Genomic DNA, 19,260 nt, shown 5'->3' with positions numbered 1-19,260 from the left:
GTACGTCTTTTCATATTATTATATTTAAATAAAAAACGGAATAGAATAGTATAAATCTATATTTACAAAACAAACAGAAAATATGCATTATTTTAAATCTTGGAACTGCCGTAGGTTTGATGTATCGGTGGCCTTTGTTAGACTGCTTATTGCTGTTCGGCATCCAGTTAACTCGTCACGTTGCATTTATTATCCATTTCTCTTTTAAATTAGCCTCTTTCGAAAATCTATAAATAAATAGGACAAATGAAAACTAAGGAAAAATAAAATAAAATTTAATATTTATAATGTTTGTCTTTTCTAAAGTATCGATACTGTCGATATGCGCCACATGCATCACTAATCCGACATTCGTTTGTTTATTGCAATAATATTCCAGAAAGTCTTGTTTGCCGTTCAATCTATATTAGTACTTATTTCTTATGGATTAAGGTTCATTTTGACTTAATATTTTTATAAATTTTTGACAAATTACGACAAGCGAAGTTGTAACATAAAATATATTTAAAATAAATTAAAATAAGACTTACCGATGGTATGAAATGCCTCGATTGCTGATATTATTTCGTCTGCTATCATTTTTCCACTCTAATACCGAACAACACGCTCTAAATAATGAATAAATATGGAAATAAGGTTTGACAGTTGACAACCGACTCAAATATTTTTCTGCGCACAACTGAGAGCGAGTTAGGTGATCTTACCTTACTAGTGACACGTGGGCCACGCCCACATCGCATTTCTATTATGTTCTTACTGTTCTGTGTTCAAAATGAAAAGAAATTTCGAAATGACATAATAAAAAAGTTGGCATAAGTTTTTTTTATGTTAAAAGTTTTCTGCAGCAACATCAAATACTATCTGAATTCATGTGTAATTTTAATTCCAAAATCATCATACTATATGATGTATCTTTGATCTAAATTACTTTAGCCAAAAAATTATAATTTTTTTAATGAAATTTCACAATACACATATTGTATCCAATAGTTACATTTTACTTAAACAGTATACAAGGTAATTATTTGATATGCTATCAATATTGAAATGTATATATCTTAATATAATATGCATATATTATATATATATGCATATTGCATATACCTCTTTAAAGTTTATTATACTTTAGTAGTAATATCTGCTTATAAATGCCAAAACATCTAATCATGTCTTCTGTAATTAATTTGATAATATTTTCTGATAAGTATACCAATATGGGGCAATATATTTGTATTACATATAAACATCAGATCAAAGACTTCAAAATAGTTAAACATGTGTATATAATTAACATTTCTAAGTTGATCACATCCTACATTATTAGTTGCCAGTGCCCTTTTATATAAAAATGTATGTAATAACATAAATATTATAATAATTTAAGTTTATAATAATTCAATGTTGCACAGCCTTTCACATGAATTTTATAAAAAAACCTCATTTACAAAATTGTAATGTAGCTACGTTAGGCTATTTCGAAATATAAAAGCTACCGGAATGTATAAAGCAAATGCTGAATCTCAACTGGGAGTAAAAATGAGCAAATCATTTCCTGACACTGGACAATTTTTGCAGACGTGCCTTTAATCCACCTTCCTTTTTTGGTTGAGTTAGTGCTTGAGCTTTTCTCTCTTCATGCATTTTTTTAGTTTCTTTTAACCTGAAAAACAAAGATTTTTGGAAAATTAACATTTGTTCCTATCAATGATAATCACAATTTTCTGTCTAGTTTGGGAAGTAGCACTAACTATTCTTATTTATTTTTTAGGTTAAATTTTTAGATTTAATGCAATTTATTCTATCTGTAGATAGTTTGAACATTACAGTGTATTTTTTATTGGATATGTGAGACCTATCATATACATATTAGTAAGATTCATACTTTTCTTTAATTGCCAACTGTTCTTCCTTCTTGTAGATATCCTTAAAATCACTGCAGAATGATGTCCACAGTGAGAAGAATTCTTTCGGTTCACACTCTTCAATTTTACCACATTTAGGGGTGTATTGGTAGAATCTGACTGTCGCTATAAACTTGTTCCGACATTCTGTCAAGTTTTCATCTTCAGTCTTTAACTTTTCTTCAGCTGCCTCAATGAATGTTGTCATTTTATCTTTGAAAACTTCCAATCTTTTGTTCCCCTCGCCGCCCGACATCTCGTCGGGTGAATTCCGAATTGCATCCGCCTCAATTACCCTCTTCATTTTATCCTTACATCCTGTAAAAAGTAAAAATCTGAAAATACATTGTTACAATATTATAATACTTTATCTTTTGATCACTTTTTAGAGTTCCGTATGTAAATTGTAAAGGGTAAAACGGGATCATGCACCGTGATAGTTAGACAGTTGAAATTTTCAGAGATTTAAATCGCATCGATTGGCGCCGACATGAATAGGATGGGTGACTTTTTTGCAGTTGCTCTGTAGTTAATTTGTACAGAACCCTTCTTATCGCAAGTCCGACTCGCACTTTACTGACTTTTAAATCAATACATATATTAAATAATAAAATATATTTAAAAAATCCAATTAAATTAAATTAATCAACATAATGTAAGGTTAACCTGGACACTAACCCAACAACTAGTGCACAAGCACCAAGTAGCACAAAGGTCGATGGAACGCACTATCCTCGGGATTTCTTTGATAGACAGAGTTCCAAATACGACGATCAGAAAGAAAACTGGAGTTATAGACATAGCACTCAAAGTGTCTAGGCAGAAATGGAGATGGGTGGGCCATGTTTGTAGATTAAGCGACAATAGGTGGACCAACAGAATCTTGGAATGGCGTCCTTGGACCGGGCGAAGAAATGTTGGACGTCAGCCTGCTAGGTGGGCTGACGATATAGTGAAGGTTTTGGGAAGAAAATGGATGCGGGTGGCGAAGAACAGAAAAGAATGGCGTGCCCATGAAGAGGCCTACACTCAACTTTGGGTTAAACCAGGCTGAGAAAGAAGAAGAATGTAAGGTTTCAACTTCATACTTTCATAAATCAGTATCATGTATACCTTCAAGTAGCAGTGGTGGCTCAGTAGAGCAGTGGTGGCTCAGTAGAGCAGTGGTGGCTCAGTAGAGCAGTGGTGGCTCAGTAGAGCAGTGGTGGCTCAGTAGAGCAGTGGTGGCTCAGTAGAGCAGTGGTGGCTCAGTAGAGCAGTGGTGGCTCAGTAGAGCAGTGGTGGCTCAGTGGTGAGACCTCGGACTTCGAATCGATAAGTCCGGGGTTCGAGACCAGGCGAGCGTGCAAGAAATAAATTGATTTTTCAATTAATCTGCGCATGTTGTAACATCACCACTGCTCGAACGGTGAAGGAAAACATCGTGAGGAAACCGACATGTCGAAGAATTAAAAAGTTCGACGACATGTGTCATCCGCCAACACGCACTTGGCCAGCGTGGTGGATTATGGCCTGTACCCTCATAGGAGGCCCGAGTCCCAGCAGTGGGAACGTATATGGGCTGATGATGATGATACCTTCAAGTTGTTCTCTCAGTGCTGTCAAATTGCTGGCAACATCAGCAAAATCCAAAGCGGCAGCTCGGTAAACATCCCCAGGCTCGGGAACCGGTAAGACGCAGTTACTAGAGAGAGCCCCGCCTTGTTGCCGCATGTACGTTCTCACTATGAAGTGCAATAGCGTCACCGTTGACTGTTTTGACTGGAAACAATAAAATGTAGATAAAGTTTTATTCAAAATTTTATAAAATTATCAGTGTATGTAACTTTATGACTTTTACTCAATAATTTTATTAATTACTAGCGGTCCGCCCCGGCTTCGCCCGTGGTACATATTAACGTTTTCTCTACATAAGAACCATCCTCGTACTTCAAGGAATATAATAAAAAAAGAATTATCGAAATCGGTTCAGCCGTTCTCGAGTTATGGAATTACAACGAAAAGTGGCATTGATTTTTATATATTAGATATAGGTAGACATATTAAAAGAACTAAACTGAACTATCCCATCAATCATCATCATATGGTTACCCTAGCCAAATATTGTCCTTGATATTGTGGAAACACCATATTCAATTTGTTCAGTTGATTGTTAAATATGCAGAAAGGCAACTTATAAAAAAAATGTTATAGTTACCTTCACATCTTTTAATTTGGCCAATATTTCAAGTCCAAAACCATCAGCCTGTCCTCTTTGTCCATTGCCTCCATTCATATAATTACCAAGAGTTAAAATTATAGCAAATAGCTGCTTAAGAGATTCGCTAGATATTAGGAACTGAAAAGAAAAACAAACATTTTATTTTAAGCTTAAAAAAATGAAAATAAAAAAAAACTCGTTCAATTAATTATTTTACCTCACAGGTATTTTTTAAATTATCTAATTTATGCATAGTTGTGTTCACAGCATCTTCAAATTCAGCTTGAAACATAAAACACGATATTCGTTCAGCGAAATTCGGTATGCCCGATAGATCATGTAGAAATGCTTCTGGTTTATCTAACGGAATATCGGGTTTGCTTTGAAGGTGCTCCTTAATCATTGATAGTTCTTCAGACGTTGCGCGCTAGAATAGGATTGTTTAATATTAATAATAACGAAAAATTACAGCCTTATATAAAAGAAATATAGAATAAACAATGCAAATACCTTACCAATTCATAAATTTGTTGTAAAGCTTCTAAACTAACAACTGACGTATCAAAATTGTAAATAGCGTTCTCGATCTCCGAAAATTCTACATGTAAACTTTGTGCAAGTATACCAACATTTTGTGAGCGTTTACTATCTAGTATTTTTATTGGTTGAATTTTTGTTTTAACTTCTACTTTTTTCTTTACGGGTGCCTTTACAACTTGTCTCGAAAATAAATCAGTAAATTCATCAATATTGTCCAATTTCGTCTCATCGATTTCGAGCCATAGTGGTTTGAATCCCGAATCAATTTCACCCTGTCCTGTGCGTATCGTAGGCGCAGCCAATATGCGTGTCCAATATAAAGGTTTCATGGGAGCGGCTGGTTTTATGGGCGTTTTCCTTAAGGCTAAAATAAAAAAAGAATTGTATAAGTTATATTTATTATCATTTATACTTAAGTTCAATATTGTTATCATTTTATGATATCGTAAAATTTGTTTTTTTGAAATCTTTATATGTACTTACTTGCTCTTTGCATATTCCAACCTCCAACAGGTGGCGTCGGGAAGGGTACAGGTCCTGAAGGAGGTGGGGGTGGTCCAGGGGCTAATGGCAAGGAATTCGGTGGTAGTGGTATGCCTGCAGTAGGTGGGCCCAATCCCGTCATGGGAGGAGGTGGGGGACCCATGCCGGGTATAGGCGGTGGTGGAGGTATTCCACATCCAGGCATTGGTGGTGGTGGTGGTCCCATACCAGGCATTGGTGGGGGTGGTGGTCCCATACCAGGCATTGGTGGGGGTGGTGGTCCCATACCAGGCATTGGTGGGGGTGGTGGTCCCATACCAGGCATTGGTGGGGGTGGTGGTCCCATACAGGGCATAGGTGGAGGTGGTGGTCCCATACCGGGCATCGGAGGTGGTGGTGGTGCAATTCTAGCCATAGGAGGTGGTGGTGGTGGCGCCATTCCCGCCATGGGAGGTGGTGGGGGCGCCTTGCCTGACATTGTTGGGGGTGGGGGCACCATTCCAGGCATCGGGGGTGGTTGTGGTGCAGTACACGGGGTTGTTGCCATGTCTGGCATAGGAGGTGGAGGTGGAACCATACTACTATGTGATGTTTCTGTTTCAGGCATAGAGGTTGGTGGTGGTGTTGTACCAGGTACGGTTGCCAATTCAGGTAAAGGAGCTATTGTATCCATAGCAGGCATAGGTGGTGGTGGTGGTATAGATTGTGATGTTGCATCCAATAATGTACAGTTCCTTTCAGATGTTGGAGGAGCATCTTTTATGAGAGATTCAGATGGTTTTTCATCTAGTTTATCAGACAATTTTGTTCCGGGCGTGGGTGGCGGCGGTGGGGACATTCCAGGTAATGGTGGTGGTTGTGGATGTGTATGCTGAAGCAATTCATCTTTTAAATTTTCAGATATATGTAACGGTGTTTCTACTAATTCTTGTCTCTCTTTATCTTGATTAGGCAATGCCTGAGAATTATTTTCCTGTTCAACTTCAATTTGATTATTCTGTGATATAGATATAACTGCATTATCTTCTTTGATTTCAGTTTCAATTGATTTCCAGCTCTGTTCAGATTGTGATAAATCTAGTGATAAAGGTTCTGAGGCAAGTTGATTATTATTAGTATACAAGATTTGGGTTGTTGGAGGACTAAGAGCCCTAAAATTGTCCCTATCAGTATCTTTGATATAGCTATTTAGGTTACCAATTGACTCTGTGGTGGTACTAACATATGATGCATCTGATGAACTATCACATATTAAATTTATATTCAGATTCGGATTATTGTTAGATAATCTATTGATTTTTTGAGTCTCATTTATATGTTGTTTCTCCAATTTGTTTGTAATTATATCATTAGTGCTCCTTGTTTCATGGTCTAGTGAAGTATCATTTCTTAATGTGAGATTATATTCTCTGCTTTTGTTCAATTTGCAATAGTTTTCTATTTTCAAAGATCTTTGTTCATGTTCCAGTTCTTTATTAGTATGATTACTGTCATTTTTGTAATCTAATTTACTTAATGCTATATTACATTCACTATTTACACTTGTCCTTAATAATGAATCTGGTTTTGATGCATTTATCACAGATTTATCAGCCAGCCTACTATGATCATTACTATTGTTATTTGTTTGCACTTCTCGATTCACCAATTGAAGTGTACATAAATCACTTTGTTCTGAACTATTATTTGGTTTCAAACTTTTACTTTCTGTTCCACCTATTGAAAGTTCTCTATAATTTTCCAATTGTTGTTCTAACTCTAGAAGTTTTCTTTTTAAATCAGCAATAACAAGCTTAGCTTCTGTGATATCACTGATTTCTTCATTATTGTTTAAACTATAAAATTGTTGAGTATTCATTGTTTGATAAGACTGAATTTGTTTTCCAGAAAAAGGTTCTTTTTGAGGAGGCCATGATGTGGTATGTAGACGACCTGGAGCGACAGGTTGAGATACTGGCGGTTCCATGTGTGCCCAATAATACATTAAGTTTGGCTGTAAAGAGAGAACTAATTTGTGAAAACTTAGTTTCATAAATATAATCATATCATCAAGGATTAAAAATATAAAACAGTAAATAATAAGTGCGCAAAAAAAGTGTGGTGTTCCAAAATATATTCATAGTTGTGTGTTAAGTACTTTGAGTGAATAAGTACCTTAAATATTTTTTCGGTAGGTGCATCTTTATCACATATTTGGCGCAGCACTCCAGCTGCCAGTAGGTGGGTACAGTATTGAATACCAAGAATTCTTAGATCTTGGCTGTTTGATATGTTCTTTGATAAATCTGCTTCAGCTGACGATACAAACCAATTTAAAAGCATCTGCCCTGAAAACAAATGATTATACAGTTAACTAAACGGTCATAAAATTAGGTTTGCTCATCATACAAGTTTCATAGAGATAGGTAACTATTAACTGGTTTTATCGAAACACATCATTTCATTATTGTTTATAAAAACAGCCGAGTTATTTTCTAACCTATGTAAAAACCCTAATTTAGGTGATTTTTGATACACTTTACTAGAAAATTGATTTCTAAATAAAATATTTTCTACAAAATAAATATACAAATAATTTTGAACCGTAAAATGCGAATTAAAAATTTAATAATTTTGGACATAATTAGATATAATTGACATTGACATTTGATAATCCGTGACTGTCATTCAAAATAGGCGTGACATAGTTGTGCGATCTATTAAAATATTATGCGTATTTTTTGTATTAACCTAAGTACCTAATGATCTAAGACCTGTTTATTAGACCTACCTATATTACTTGCTTTGTATATCAACCCAATATCAGTTTGATTCAAACCACAATTATTATTCAAACACTACCAACTTGTATAGAATAAAAAAAATAATCAAAACGACCTTGTGTGGTTGTTAGATCTAAGGTTGTTAGTTACTTAAGTAATAGGTAGAAGTTTATAATGCCTTATTGACTTCATCAAATTCCTATCCGGGTTTTATAAAAAAGATAAGCTGCTGCTTGGCCGAGTGCCACCCTAATAAGTAGATCTTTTTATTTAACTCTTTAAGCATTAAAGCGTTAATAAGCAATTATATTATTAGTAAAAAAAGGGCGTGTGTGCCGAGCACACGTGTCAGAAGTGAAACTTCTTCGTCACTATTCAAAGATGCCAAAATCGTCGCCTCCATGAGGTGACGGTATTGCCTCTGTGGTATTGCCATGACGCGACCTAGAAATTTTATACTCTCAACGCGCGTAAAGAAGTTTCACTTCAAAAGGAGTTTTGAACACAAAATTCTATGTTAAAAAATGGCATAATAACACAGAAATAGATTTGAGTTTTAGTTTATAGCATACAAATGGTTTATAAATGTGAATTTTTTCTTGATCGAAAAAAATATTCTCACATAAATAGATAAGCATGTACTTTTATTTTCCTCTTTTACTTCCAGAAACCTCAAGACGCTACACATTCAGTCTACAATATAATTTTTTTTTTAGTTTCTTAACCTATGTAATTATTATTTAATTTTGTCACCACTACACAACTTACTTTGATATTCACCGAGAAGAAAAAGATTTAAAACGCACTTATTTTGAATTAACTTTGTATTCAATTCACATGTTCGTATATCGAATTCGAATTTCATTTTTAGGATCCTGCCGTGCACACTCAACACAATAACATACCACTGCATTGTTCTCTCAAAGTTCACTTTTAACTTCTTAGAAACACGTAACACTAAGGCATTCGATCTATTTAAATCTCCCGGCTTTTCGCAATTCACATCACTTTTGGCTGTAAATGGTCCAAAGGATGCGATTTCATCACTGTGTAAACCTAATATGGTCACTATGTCTTGAATTCCTTTCTTCTTTGATTGATATTTACTCAGAAACTTCACGTAATTAAACTGAGCAACTGTACTATTTGTGAAGTTAACACGATTCGTTGATAAACGCATTTTCTCTTTTAGGTCCAACTATATTCTAGGTCACGTACACACTACATTAGCCACTCACTTATTATCTGTACTGCAGCTAAATGATTCGTTAAGATAAGATTTAGGCATTTTAGATACATAGATATCTACTAATAAAAGATAAATTTTGTTATCGTTTAATGTTGTTCATTCACCTGCAGACCAGCGACGTAATTATAACATGATCAGCGAGTCAATATTTATTTGGGTATAGCGTCTTGATAATATAAGATGTGTTTAGTTTGTCACGTTTTGCTAATGGATGAGGACTGAGAGCATAAATTGTGAGTAATCGTTTATAAACACCATTCTTAAAACCACACGCAAAAAGGCGATATTAGTGGGTGGAATCTGCTGAATCATTGATTCGAAAATGAGCTCAAAACATACGTGCTATCTATTAATTCAAACTGGTATAATTGACACCTGCCTCAGAATACGGTTTATAGGATGTAAATAAGAATACCAATTGCCAATAAATTATTAAAATGTTTTACTATACCTTAATAATTGTATCTAGCTTCTTTAGGTTACCTACTAAATTCTTCTGAATAACTTACATTAAATAAATATTAAATAGGTAGATACCTACCTAGCTAATAATGTGTTCAATACGTGGATCCGGGATACCTAGTAGGTATTTATTATGCCTAAGTAACTTGTATATTTATTTGAGAACAACAGAAACTGAAAAAAAAAGTAATTCCTCAATACAAACCTTCAAATTTTTCATACAGTTGAAAATCCAACTTCTCTGGAACAAATTTGGGACGCACGACTTTACTCTCTGTGTGCTTGTCCAACGTCAATGAAGCCACTTTTCTGAGCACGTTGGATTCTGTCATTGGCGCGTCGCTTACACTAGAATGGCGCCTATCTTTTTCTGTAAATTATAAATATGTAATTAAAAAAAAGAGCGTGTGTGCCGAGCACACGTGTCAAAAGTGGAACTTCTTTGGCAAGATTCAAAGTCTATACCAAAGTCGTCGCCTTATTCTGTGACGTGACGCTATTGCCATGACGCGACCTTGAAATTTTACTCTCAATGCGCTTAAAGAAGTTTCACAAATAACAAATTCTTCAAAATATATAGATTATACTAAAATATCCAATTGTCCATTAGGTAGCAACTAGCATTCAATAAACTCTATCACGGTTTATTGATCATAGGTAACTATACGAATCACTCATTGTTGTGCACGTTGTGTAATTACAGACAGGATTTATAGACTGGAACATAATATAATATCATATGGTCCATTCGTCCGTCAGGTCTTTGTCGTTATGGTTTTTGATGAAGTATAATGTATAATGTATTCCACCAAAAACATTTTCATGTAAAATGTTGCCAAGACGAGCCCATTTGACTCGCACTGTCAAAAAGTTATCAGATCTCATGTAGAGCCAAGCTTCTAACACTACACGCCCTAACTCTACAAGGCCTAACTTCACAAACTCTACACCTTAGTCAAAATATATGGCTTGGCCATTTCGCTACATTCACATCGGCGTAAGGTGAAAAATTAATTCACTGTTCATTACTTTTGTTTTATACAATAGTTCTTGTAGTAACGAACGGTCAAGCCACATATTTTGACTAAGGTGTAGAGTTTGTGAAGTTAGGCCTTGTAGAGTTAGGGCGTGTAGTGTTGGAAGCTTGGCTCTACATGAGATCTGATAACTTTTTGACAGTGCGAGTCAAATGGGCTCGTCTTGGCAACATTTTACATGAAAATGTTTTTGGTGGAATTTCATTTCTTTTTGTAAGTTGTTTGTAACAAAATTTTATATGTCGATTAATTTACTTTTTTTTTAACAAGGAGTACATAATATATATATCTAGGGGAACCAAGTTTTAGATAATTAGATTAGACCTGTAGCGTCATCAAAATTTATATTAAAATTACAGGTCTCATACAAACTCCCATCCCCTAGTTTAAGGGGTTGGGGGATGAAAGTTACAAGTTTTATAATTTTTTTGTTGTTTGTGTGCTAATACTAGCTTACATACAAAATTTCAGCTTTCTAGGACATTAGGAAATACCTTAAGAATTTTGATGATCATCAGTGAGTCAGTGACGAAATTAGCGTTTTTTAGATATAAATAAAATCTGAAGTATAAAAGCTAATGTAATTAAAACTTAATATATTCAATAAGTCCGCTATTGACAATATATCCCGAAAATTTTGTTGATCTAGCATAATGCAAACCCAAGTTATGAGGGTTCAAAAAAACGTCGAAGCGCTTCGAGAAAAGGTAGGTAGTGCCCGTGCGCTTCGCTTGTTCGCTTGGCTCGTCTTGGCGGGGGCACTACCGTGCCCCCAGATACTGAAAATGTTACGTCCTCATCAAAAGAATATAACTTCCGACTTCTGAATTTATACGTAAGTTTATATTTAACTCCAAAATAGAAACCACAATTTATTAGTGAATTTCTTATATACCTATCCATACTAATATTATAAATGCGAAAGTAACTCTGTCTGTCTGTCTGTTACTCAATCACGCCTAAACTACTGAACCAATTTGCATGAAATTTGTTTTTTTTTTGTTTTTTTTTGTGTGGTGTCTCTCAATGTTAGCCAGAAGGGCTTCTACATTTTAACGCGGACGCGGGGGTGAACTGAAGGTTCACCCTGGTAGCGACATGCACAAGGGCGTCCCCCCTTGACGGGGACCACGAACTTCGGCTTGAGCTGTCGCTTGAGTGGAGGAGGCCAGAAGGGCCCTAATCGGACGGGGTGAAATTTGGTATGGATATATTTTTATACCCGAGGGCGAGAAAGGACATAGGATACATTTTATTGCGAAATATGTACCACGGGCGAAGCCAGGACGGACCACTAGTTTCTTATATGGTAAAAGTCTACAAGGATGTAGGTAGTCAAGTATGAGTAAGTGTCCGAGATAGTAATAAGTGGTCTACTTACTGTATCTATACTTCCCTAACTTCGCGCGATGACGGCCTACAGCAATTAATTAACATACCTAATCTGTAAATTATTTTTATGGTTTATCTATTTGTTAAACTCTAAATTTAACACATCAATGGATTTTTAAAATTACTTTTTATATATTTTTAAGTATCATCATAGAGTTCTAAACTCTATGATAATTAAAAATTTAAAATACAAAGTGTTTACTTTCAATTTTCTCTCAAAAACTGCAAAACGTCGTTTTTTTTATTTGGAAGCATTAATATCATATTCATTGAAGACACAGATTGAACACTATAAAAATGTATGCACAGACTCATCAATATTGCGCAGATATCTACAAAAAATGCTAGCTGCAGCATTACACAAATAAAATAAAATTACTGTAATTTATATGGCATCTGATAGTAGCAATAAGAATAATACGTAATCAGATAAATCGCTATTAACCTGATTAAAATAATAAAAAGGCAGGCAATAACTTTTTAACATAATTTTATGGATAGTTAATAAACTCTACACTGCCAGATAGAGCTAAACTACGAGATAAAATTATTAAAAATTCGTTCAAATATCGCATGAAAATTTCATTATTTAACTATCTACCCTAAGAAAAGCGCGGAATAAAGCGAACTTTTCGGATTTAAATGAAATTTATCAGTGATGTAGGTAACATGTTTATCAGAAAAACACAAGCTGTATACCTTAAGCCAATTATTGAGGAAGTAACTAGTTAATCGACTTAATTATAAGCTATAGCCTGGCTCTAAATATGTGACATGGTAAAAAATACATACATATTATGTTATTATTTCTTTCTTTTATTTTTTTTTTGTTCCTTAATATTGCGATTACCTACAGAACGTTTCTTTGTAGTTTGTACAAACTTTGCGTAAATATTCGTAAATGTAGGATATTGGTATGTCGACCTATTTACTATTTAATACTAATACTAGGTCAGTAGGTAGGTATTATTTAGATAGACATTGGCCATATTTATTATGTGTTTTAAGTTAGTATAGCTCACTCAGCCGAAGCACACCTAATTGCTTAAACATACACATACCTACATAATAGGTATATATTTTACATTTTCTGACTTTATTGCCTTTTTTGAATCTTACGAGGAAAACCAAAACAATCTAAACTCGCTATTATGATGATATATTTTTTGTGTACCTACTTGCTATTTTATAGCATCAAAGATGTACCTTTATCGACTCTTGCTTGGAATTTTAACAATGCATTTCGAAGAAAGCAGAGGATGTGTGTGATGGTTTGTTTTATCGTAATTGTGTTGGTCCTATTTTAATGTGTTAGTTGTGTATTTTTCATTACTCAAAACTTGGCGTATAAAATAGAGCCAATTATAAAAAACTACTTAAGTATTGTTTAATCTAAGATTTTGATAACAATCTTACCTCATTCCGATATCGTTATAAAATAATTACATTAGTAATTAATAATTATGTATTATAATTATTTACGTTATGTATGATAAGATTTACGTAAATACAAGCTGTCATACCTTTCCCTCTTTACTTAACTTTATGCTACGATTTACAAACGAATTTCCAGCTGTTACTTCCTACTGGTGTACATTGAAATCTTATCGAAGTTGTTATCAATTGTAAACTTGATTTATTCGTTCTGGGAAATGATCGCTAGATTTGATCTTGAATCTTTTTTATTACCTACCAACTATAAATCAAGCTTGGGAATTTTTTTAACCGATATTTACATTTCCCGAAGATAAGTAGAGAGAGTAGATAGAGCTTATAAAAATGGTAGTCGTGTATTGTTTGCAAAGTTACTTGATGAATTCAACTTGCAACTTATTACTACAAAAATTATGTACTACAATTATGTAAACAATTGGTCAGTGTAAGCAAAATTACCGTCGTCTAATATGTCGAGTGATGATTCTGCGGCAACTGGAGGCAGTTCGACCTTCCGATGTCTGGATAACGTGAATGAGGCTTGGCCGGCGGATGCTTTTAACCGGTTATCAAGGAAATCATGATTGCACTCATGCGTTCTACGGTCAAACGGCTCCTCTTTCGATTTTGAAAATAAAGTGCCCATAACCTTTTCACTTTCATCCCTGTCACTTCCGTCATCGAATACGTCACTTTTTTCTTTTTCTATAATATCGCGAGCTGACAAGGAAACATTTTCCTCGTGCGGCATGTCGGTGTCGTCGGAAGAAAAGTCGGAATGCGGGCGCGCATCGGCCGGAGGGGGAGTGAGGGTGCGCGGGAGCTCGTCGTGCGCGCTGTCACTTTCCGCGGAGTAATAGCATTGGTTCAGCTCGACGGCGAGCGGCGTGAGAGGGTCTGTGAACACTGAGTCCGAGGTGGAGCCGTCCGCGGGCGAAGCGACATGAGGCAGCGGCGGTGCGGAGATGCCGGGCGAGTGGTCGCGGGTCGGTGACCGCACGCACCTGGTCACCGTTACCTCTGACTGCACACTCGTCTCCGCGCTCCCCTCTACTCGCGATGTTTTAAACACGCACTCGACCATATCGTTATCGGATGCCTCAATCGTTTCATTGTTATCTGATTCTGATGTTTTATCGAATTCCTTATCTATTGTCTCGCGTTTTGCGCTCTTTTTACGACCGTGCTTTTTGTTTTCCCTCCCTGACGCCCTTTTATTTAGGTTTCTCATGAAATGCCTGCCTTTTGCGGGCGATTTTCCGGTTTTATGATGTTTTTCCCCTGCCTGTGTATTACCCATTTCTGTATGATACTACTGTACGTGTTCATTCACAATTAAAACTATTCCTATGTTAAACTATGTGTTTGATTATTTCAAAAAACTTTTTGTTAAATCATTATTTCAACACTGTGCGATAAGTTCTGGGGCTTTATTCATATTATGGCTTTTAAATCGCGCGGCTGCGCAATCGAGGGCACAATAAAATCAATAAATGTTTTGTTTTTTCATGTGGCAACATTAGTATCTCTACATCACTAACAGTAAATAAAAGTTCCTCGTGTTCAAAAGTAGGTATATTTTTTATGTATTTTATAAGTATTATATACCTACCTATAAATTAAAATTGTTATAAATATAAGATTGCAGTTTGCCGCCTATCTGTCTATACAAAAAGTAGTTGTATTTCAGGTTTGTGAAAGAACGAGTTTGTTTCTGTAAGCGAAGGTAGATGGCAGGCATAGAGAAAACCAACGAGAAAACACACTACACTTTTCCAAACTTTTTAGTGGATACACACGAGTTTATAACCACTATAATTTCAGCAAATGGCAATCAATCGTTCTTTTATGTGAAACTATATTGTATTTACATGCGACTTCAAAACTGAAAAAAAATACAGAAGAGTAAATTGCTTTCTTTTTGGAAGCCGTTTTCTAATTATTGATTAAAAATATTTTTTATTACCAAAAATGAATTATTAATTGAACATCCGTTTAACTCTGGTTCAACTGAGGTTCAACTGAACATTTTATCAAACAGATTTTATAAATTAAAAGCTTTTTTCAATACCTACAAGCAATAAAATAATAATATTTTGTAATTATTCTATACCGAAATGCATTAAGTACTTATAAGTTATAACCTATACAAATGCATCGCCTGCATTTCCGTGTTCCAACAAGATTCGGGAAAAACATTTAAAATAAATAATATAAACCATTTGTTTTGGACGTTAAATAACGTTATACTTATAACAATTAAGGGACTGATAAAAAATGAATAGAATTCCATTAGTGAAGATGACAGATGATTTTTAGAAAAGGGACGATGTTTTCAATACTTTAACGGAAGTGTTTCTACGTTTGATCTCAAGATGAATATATAATTTTCATCGTACTCTGTAAGCATTTAAATACATAGTACATAGTAAGTGACTCACAAAGCAAATGTTATTTATATGAAACGTACATACTTAATAGGTAATATGAAATATCTTGAGAGCGTTTCAACTTACTAATGAATTCTTAATATTACCTGAATTGCAAGCGGCGGCGGCGGCGGGTTAGCTTCAGGGCCAAAATCCACATCCTCATGTGGTATGTAAACATAATTTTCGTCCGAAGCTCTAAATAATAATAGATACACATATTCGTATAAGATACACTTTGCAATGTCTAAGAATCACCTTACGATTTCAGTTCTAACTAACCGCAGGTCTATTTCTGGATTGAACATGGTAAAGAAGTCTTCATTCATACAGCATAATAGACAAATTGATAGTAATTATTTTTTCAAATAAATAATGGTTTAATAAGACTGAGAAAAATATTCAACTTTAGGTACCATAAGGTAGTGTGGATTTAGGTAGGTACTTCTGTAAACTTTAAATCGTTAGGGACTCGTTATACTACTGACCCATATATCAAATAACAATTTATATACCTATATTATACTAACCAAAATAATAATAATGAACAAACACAAATACTGCCATCCTTAAAAATTCACCACTAATGATGAATGTGTGCATGCTCAAGTTTGCAAGCCATTACACTCAGCCTTGACATGTTTTAGTTAAAAGTTAAAACTTCAGGAAGACATCTCAGATATGCAAGTTTATATATATTACTAGCTGGTGCGTTGTGCGCGGGCTGCAAGCAGCCCGCGAGCCCCTTTTGCCCCTGGGTTGAAGCAATAGGGCAGTCATTAGAAAATGTGTTAGAATTCCCAGTACTTTTGTAATTTTCTGCTAACAGCGATTCCACAGTCAATCGGAAGTGCTTATAAATTCCCAATTCAAATATTTTCTATTCTGGAATGCTGTCGACCTTCGAAGGTGCGTTGTGCGCGGGCTGCAAGCAGCCCGCGAGCCCCTTTTGCCCCTGGGTTGAAGCAATAGGGCAGTCATTTGAAAATAAATTCGAATTTTCTGTCCATTTGTTACATCTGCTAACAGCGATTCTACAGTCAGTCGGTAATGCTTATAAATTCCACATTCAAGTATTTTCCACTCCGGGAGGCTGTCCACCTTCGAGGGAGCGTAGTGCGCGGGCTGCAAGCAGCCCGCGAAGCATCCCAGGGCAGAAATCTTCAGTCATTTGAAAATGCATTAAAATTCCCCGTCAATTTGCTATTATCTGCAAATAGCGATTCCACAGTCAATCGGAAGTGCTTATAAATTTCAAATTCAAATATTTTCTATTCCGGGGGGCGGTTCACCTTCGAGGGTGCGTGGTGCGCGAGCTACAAGCAGCTCGCGGCTCATCCCAGGGCAGAAATCTTCAGACATTTGAAAATGCATTCGAATTTCCTTTCCATTTGTAACATCTGCTTACAGCGATTCTACAGTCAGTCGAAACTGCTTATAAATTACTTATTCAAATATTGTTAAATTTTTGAAACGTCTTATCGTTAACTAACACGCTACGCAAGTTAACCTAACACGCTCGTCGCTTCGCTCCTCGCTACCTATTTGAATATTTAGGCCAGCCGCTGCCGCGACTCGCTCGCTTCGCTCGCTTGGCTCGTGCGATAGGTAGTTCAAAAGTTAACCTAACATGCTCGTCGCTTCGCTCCTTGCTACCTATTTGAATATTTAGGCCAGCCGCTGTCATGACTCGCTCGCTTCGCTCGCATGGCTCGTGTGGTAGTTCAAAAGTTAACCTTACACGCTCGTCGCTTCGCTCCTCGCTACCTAAACTGCTTATAAATTACTTATTCAAATAATGGTAAAATTTTTGAAACGTCTTATCGATAGCGGGCAGTGACTTTTCATAATAAACTGTTCAAGAGTTAACCTAACACGCTCGTCGCTTCGCTCCTCGCTACCTATTTGAATATTTAGGCCGGCCGCTGCCGCAACTCGCTCGCTTCGCTCGCTTGGCTTGTGCGGTAGGTAGTTCAAAAGGTAACCTAACACGCTCGTCGCTTCGCTCCTCGCTACCTATTTGAATATTTAGGCCGGCCGCTGTCGTGACTCGCTCGCTTCGCTCGCATGGCTCGTGTGGTAGTTCAAAAGTTAACCTTACACGCTCGTCGCTTCGCTCCTCGCTACCTATTTGAATATTTACGCTGGCCGCTGCCGTGACTCGCTCGCTTCGCTCGCTTGGCTCGTGCGGTAGTTCAAAAGTTAATAAATATTTTCTACTCCGGGAGGCTGTCAACCCTCGAAGTTGCGCGGTGCGCGGGCAGCAAGCAGCCCGCGGTGCCGTCTTTTGCCGATGCTATTCAATTACCCTTCCTACTATGGAAATTTCCATACAAAATTTTCGAAAAAAAAAATTTCGCTTTTTAGCAAAAATTTTTATGTGCCTGGAAGCGGACCAAGTTTTTAAACATTTTTTACCTTGGTGACCCCAACCTAAGTGCCACCAGTTCAGAGAGCCGTTGAATTTCGTGATGTATGGAAAATGGAAACCGGGGGTCGGAGAGAAATTCTGAGTATGCAGTTTTGTAAATCTGACCAATCAGAGCACAGAAGTCAATTTTCAGACCGATCGTGAAGAAACCGGCGCCACCATCTTGCCTCAAAAAATTGGCCATTTTTGAAAAAAAAAATTGCGTCAAATTTGAAATTTCTCGATTGCCCTGGTAGCACCCCATCTTCCTGATCATTTTTTAGTTCCACACTCCCCACCTATCTCGCGCCGTTTTAGAGAGCCGTCGAATTTTGCGTTGTATGAAACTCGGAAACCAGCGATGGAAACTCGATTATGAGTATGCCAACTTAATATGCAACTCGATTAAAGCCCCTGTGCCAAGTTTCAGCGCGATCAGACCAGCGATGGCCGTTTTAGAATTTGTATGGCGGCGGCCATTTTTTCCGCCATTTTGAATTTTTTTCACTATCTGTGGTAATTGCTCGAGGTCTACTACAAGTTTAGTTTGAGCACCCCTGATGCAGCTGCTACCGTTTGCGCGGGCCGTTGACCGTCTTCGCGAGATGTGGGAAAGTTCAAGATTTCGGATTTTTCTGGATATCCTGGGAGCTGGGCGAGTATGAATGCGTCATTGGTTTATTTCTCTATTGCACCACCTCGTCTAAATTTACGTTTTTATGTTTGCGCCAAAAATGGAAAAATTCCAAAATCTAGCATCCCACTATGGCTCCCTGGTAGCGTCCCAGGGTGGTGATCATTTTTAGTTCCGGGACCCCTCACCCAACTCGCACCGTTTCCGCGGGCCGTTGGATTTTACGTTGTATGAAAGTTGGAAACTGGGGCCCGGAGCCACTCGAACGGGGCACCGATCGATTCGCCGGCTCGAACAGAGCACGTGTGCCAAATTTGAGACGTAAGG

At 36.5% G+C, this 19,260-nt stretch overlaps 1 protein-coding gene across 1 annotated transcript; it reads right to left on the bottom strand.

Annotated features, from left to right (window-relative positions):
• Positions 1-774: 774 nt before the first annotated feature.
• Positions 775-14,760, bottom strand: LOC123693865 (formin-like protein 6). The gene is made up of 10 exons (XM_045639124.1): positions 13,920-14,760; positions 9,803-9,967; positions 7,279-7,451; positions 5,125-7,117; positions 4,617-5,005; positions 4,319-4,528; positions 4,099-4,239; positions 3,479-3,662; positions 1,883-2,219; positions 775-1,660 (listed from the first exon to the last, which is right to left on the bottom strand). Exons 1-10 carry the CDS (start codon positions 14,758-14,760, stop codon positions 1,546-1,548), a joined length of 4,548 nt encoding a protein of 1,515 aa, XP_045495080.1. The 3' UTR covers positions 775-1,545.
• Between the last annotated feature and the right edge of the window lie 4,500 nt (positions 14,761-19,260).

Source organism: Colias croceus, chromosome 8, assembly GCF_905220415.1.
Source record: "Colias croceus chromosome 8, ilColCroc2.1".
Lineage (NCBI taxonomy): Eukaryota > Metazoa > Arthropoda > Insecta > Lepidoptera > Pieridae > Colias > Colias croceus.
Note: the sequence above shows the minus strand (reverse complement) of the source record. Positions and strands in the feature narration are given on the sequence as shown.

What these genes read in the sequence shown, in the direction of transcription:
- LOC123693865 (XM_045639124.1), bottom strand. Translation starts at nt 14,760, where the DNA reads ATGGGTAATACACAGGCAGGGGAAAAACATCATAAAACCGGAAAATCG. An exon ending in CTACCGAAAAAATATTTAAG is followed by an intron (nt 7,118 to 7,278) that starts GTACTTATTCAC and finishes CTCTCTTTACAG; the next exon opens with CCAAACTTAATGTATTATTG. An exon ending in TACAACAAATTTATGAATTG is followed by an intron (nt 4,529 to 4,616) that starts GTAAGGTATTTG and finishes ATCCTATTCTAG; the next exon opens with CGCGCAACGTCTGAAGAACT.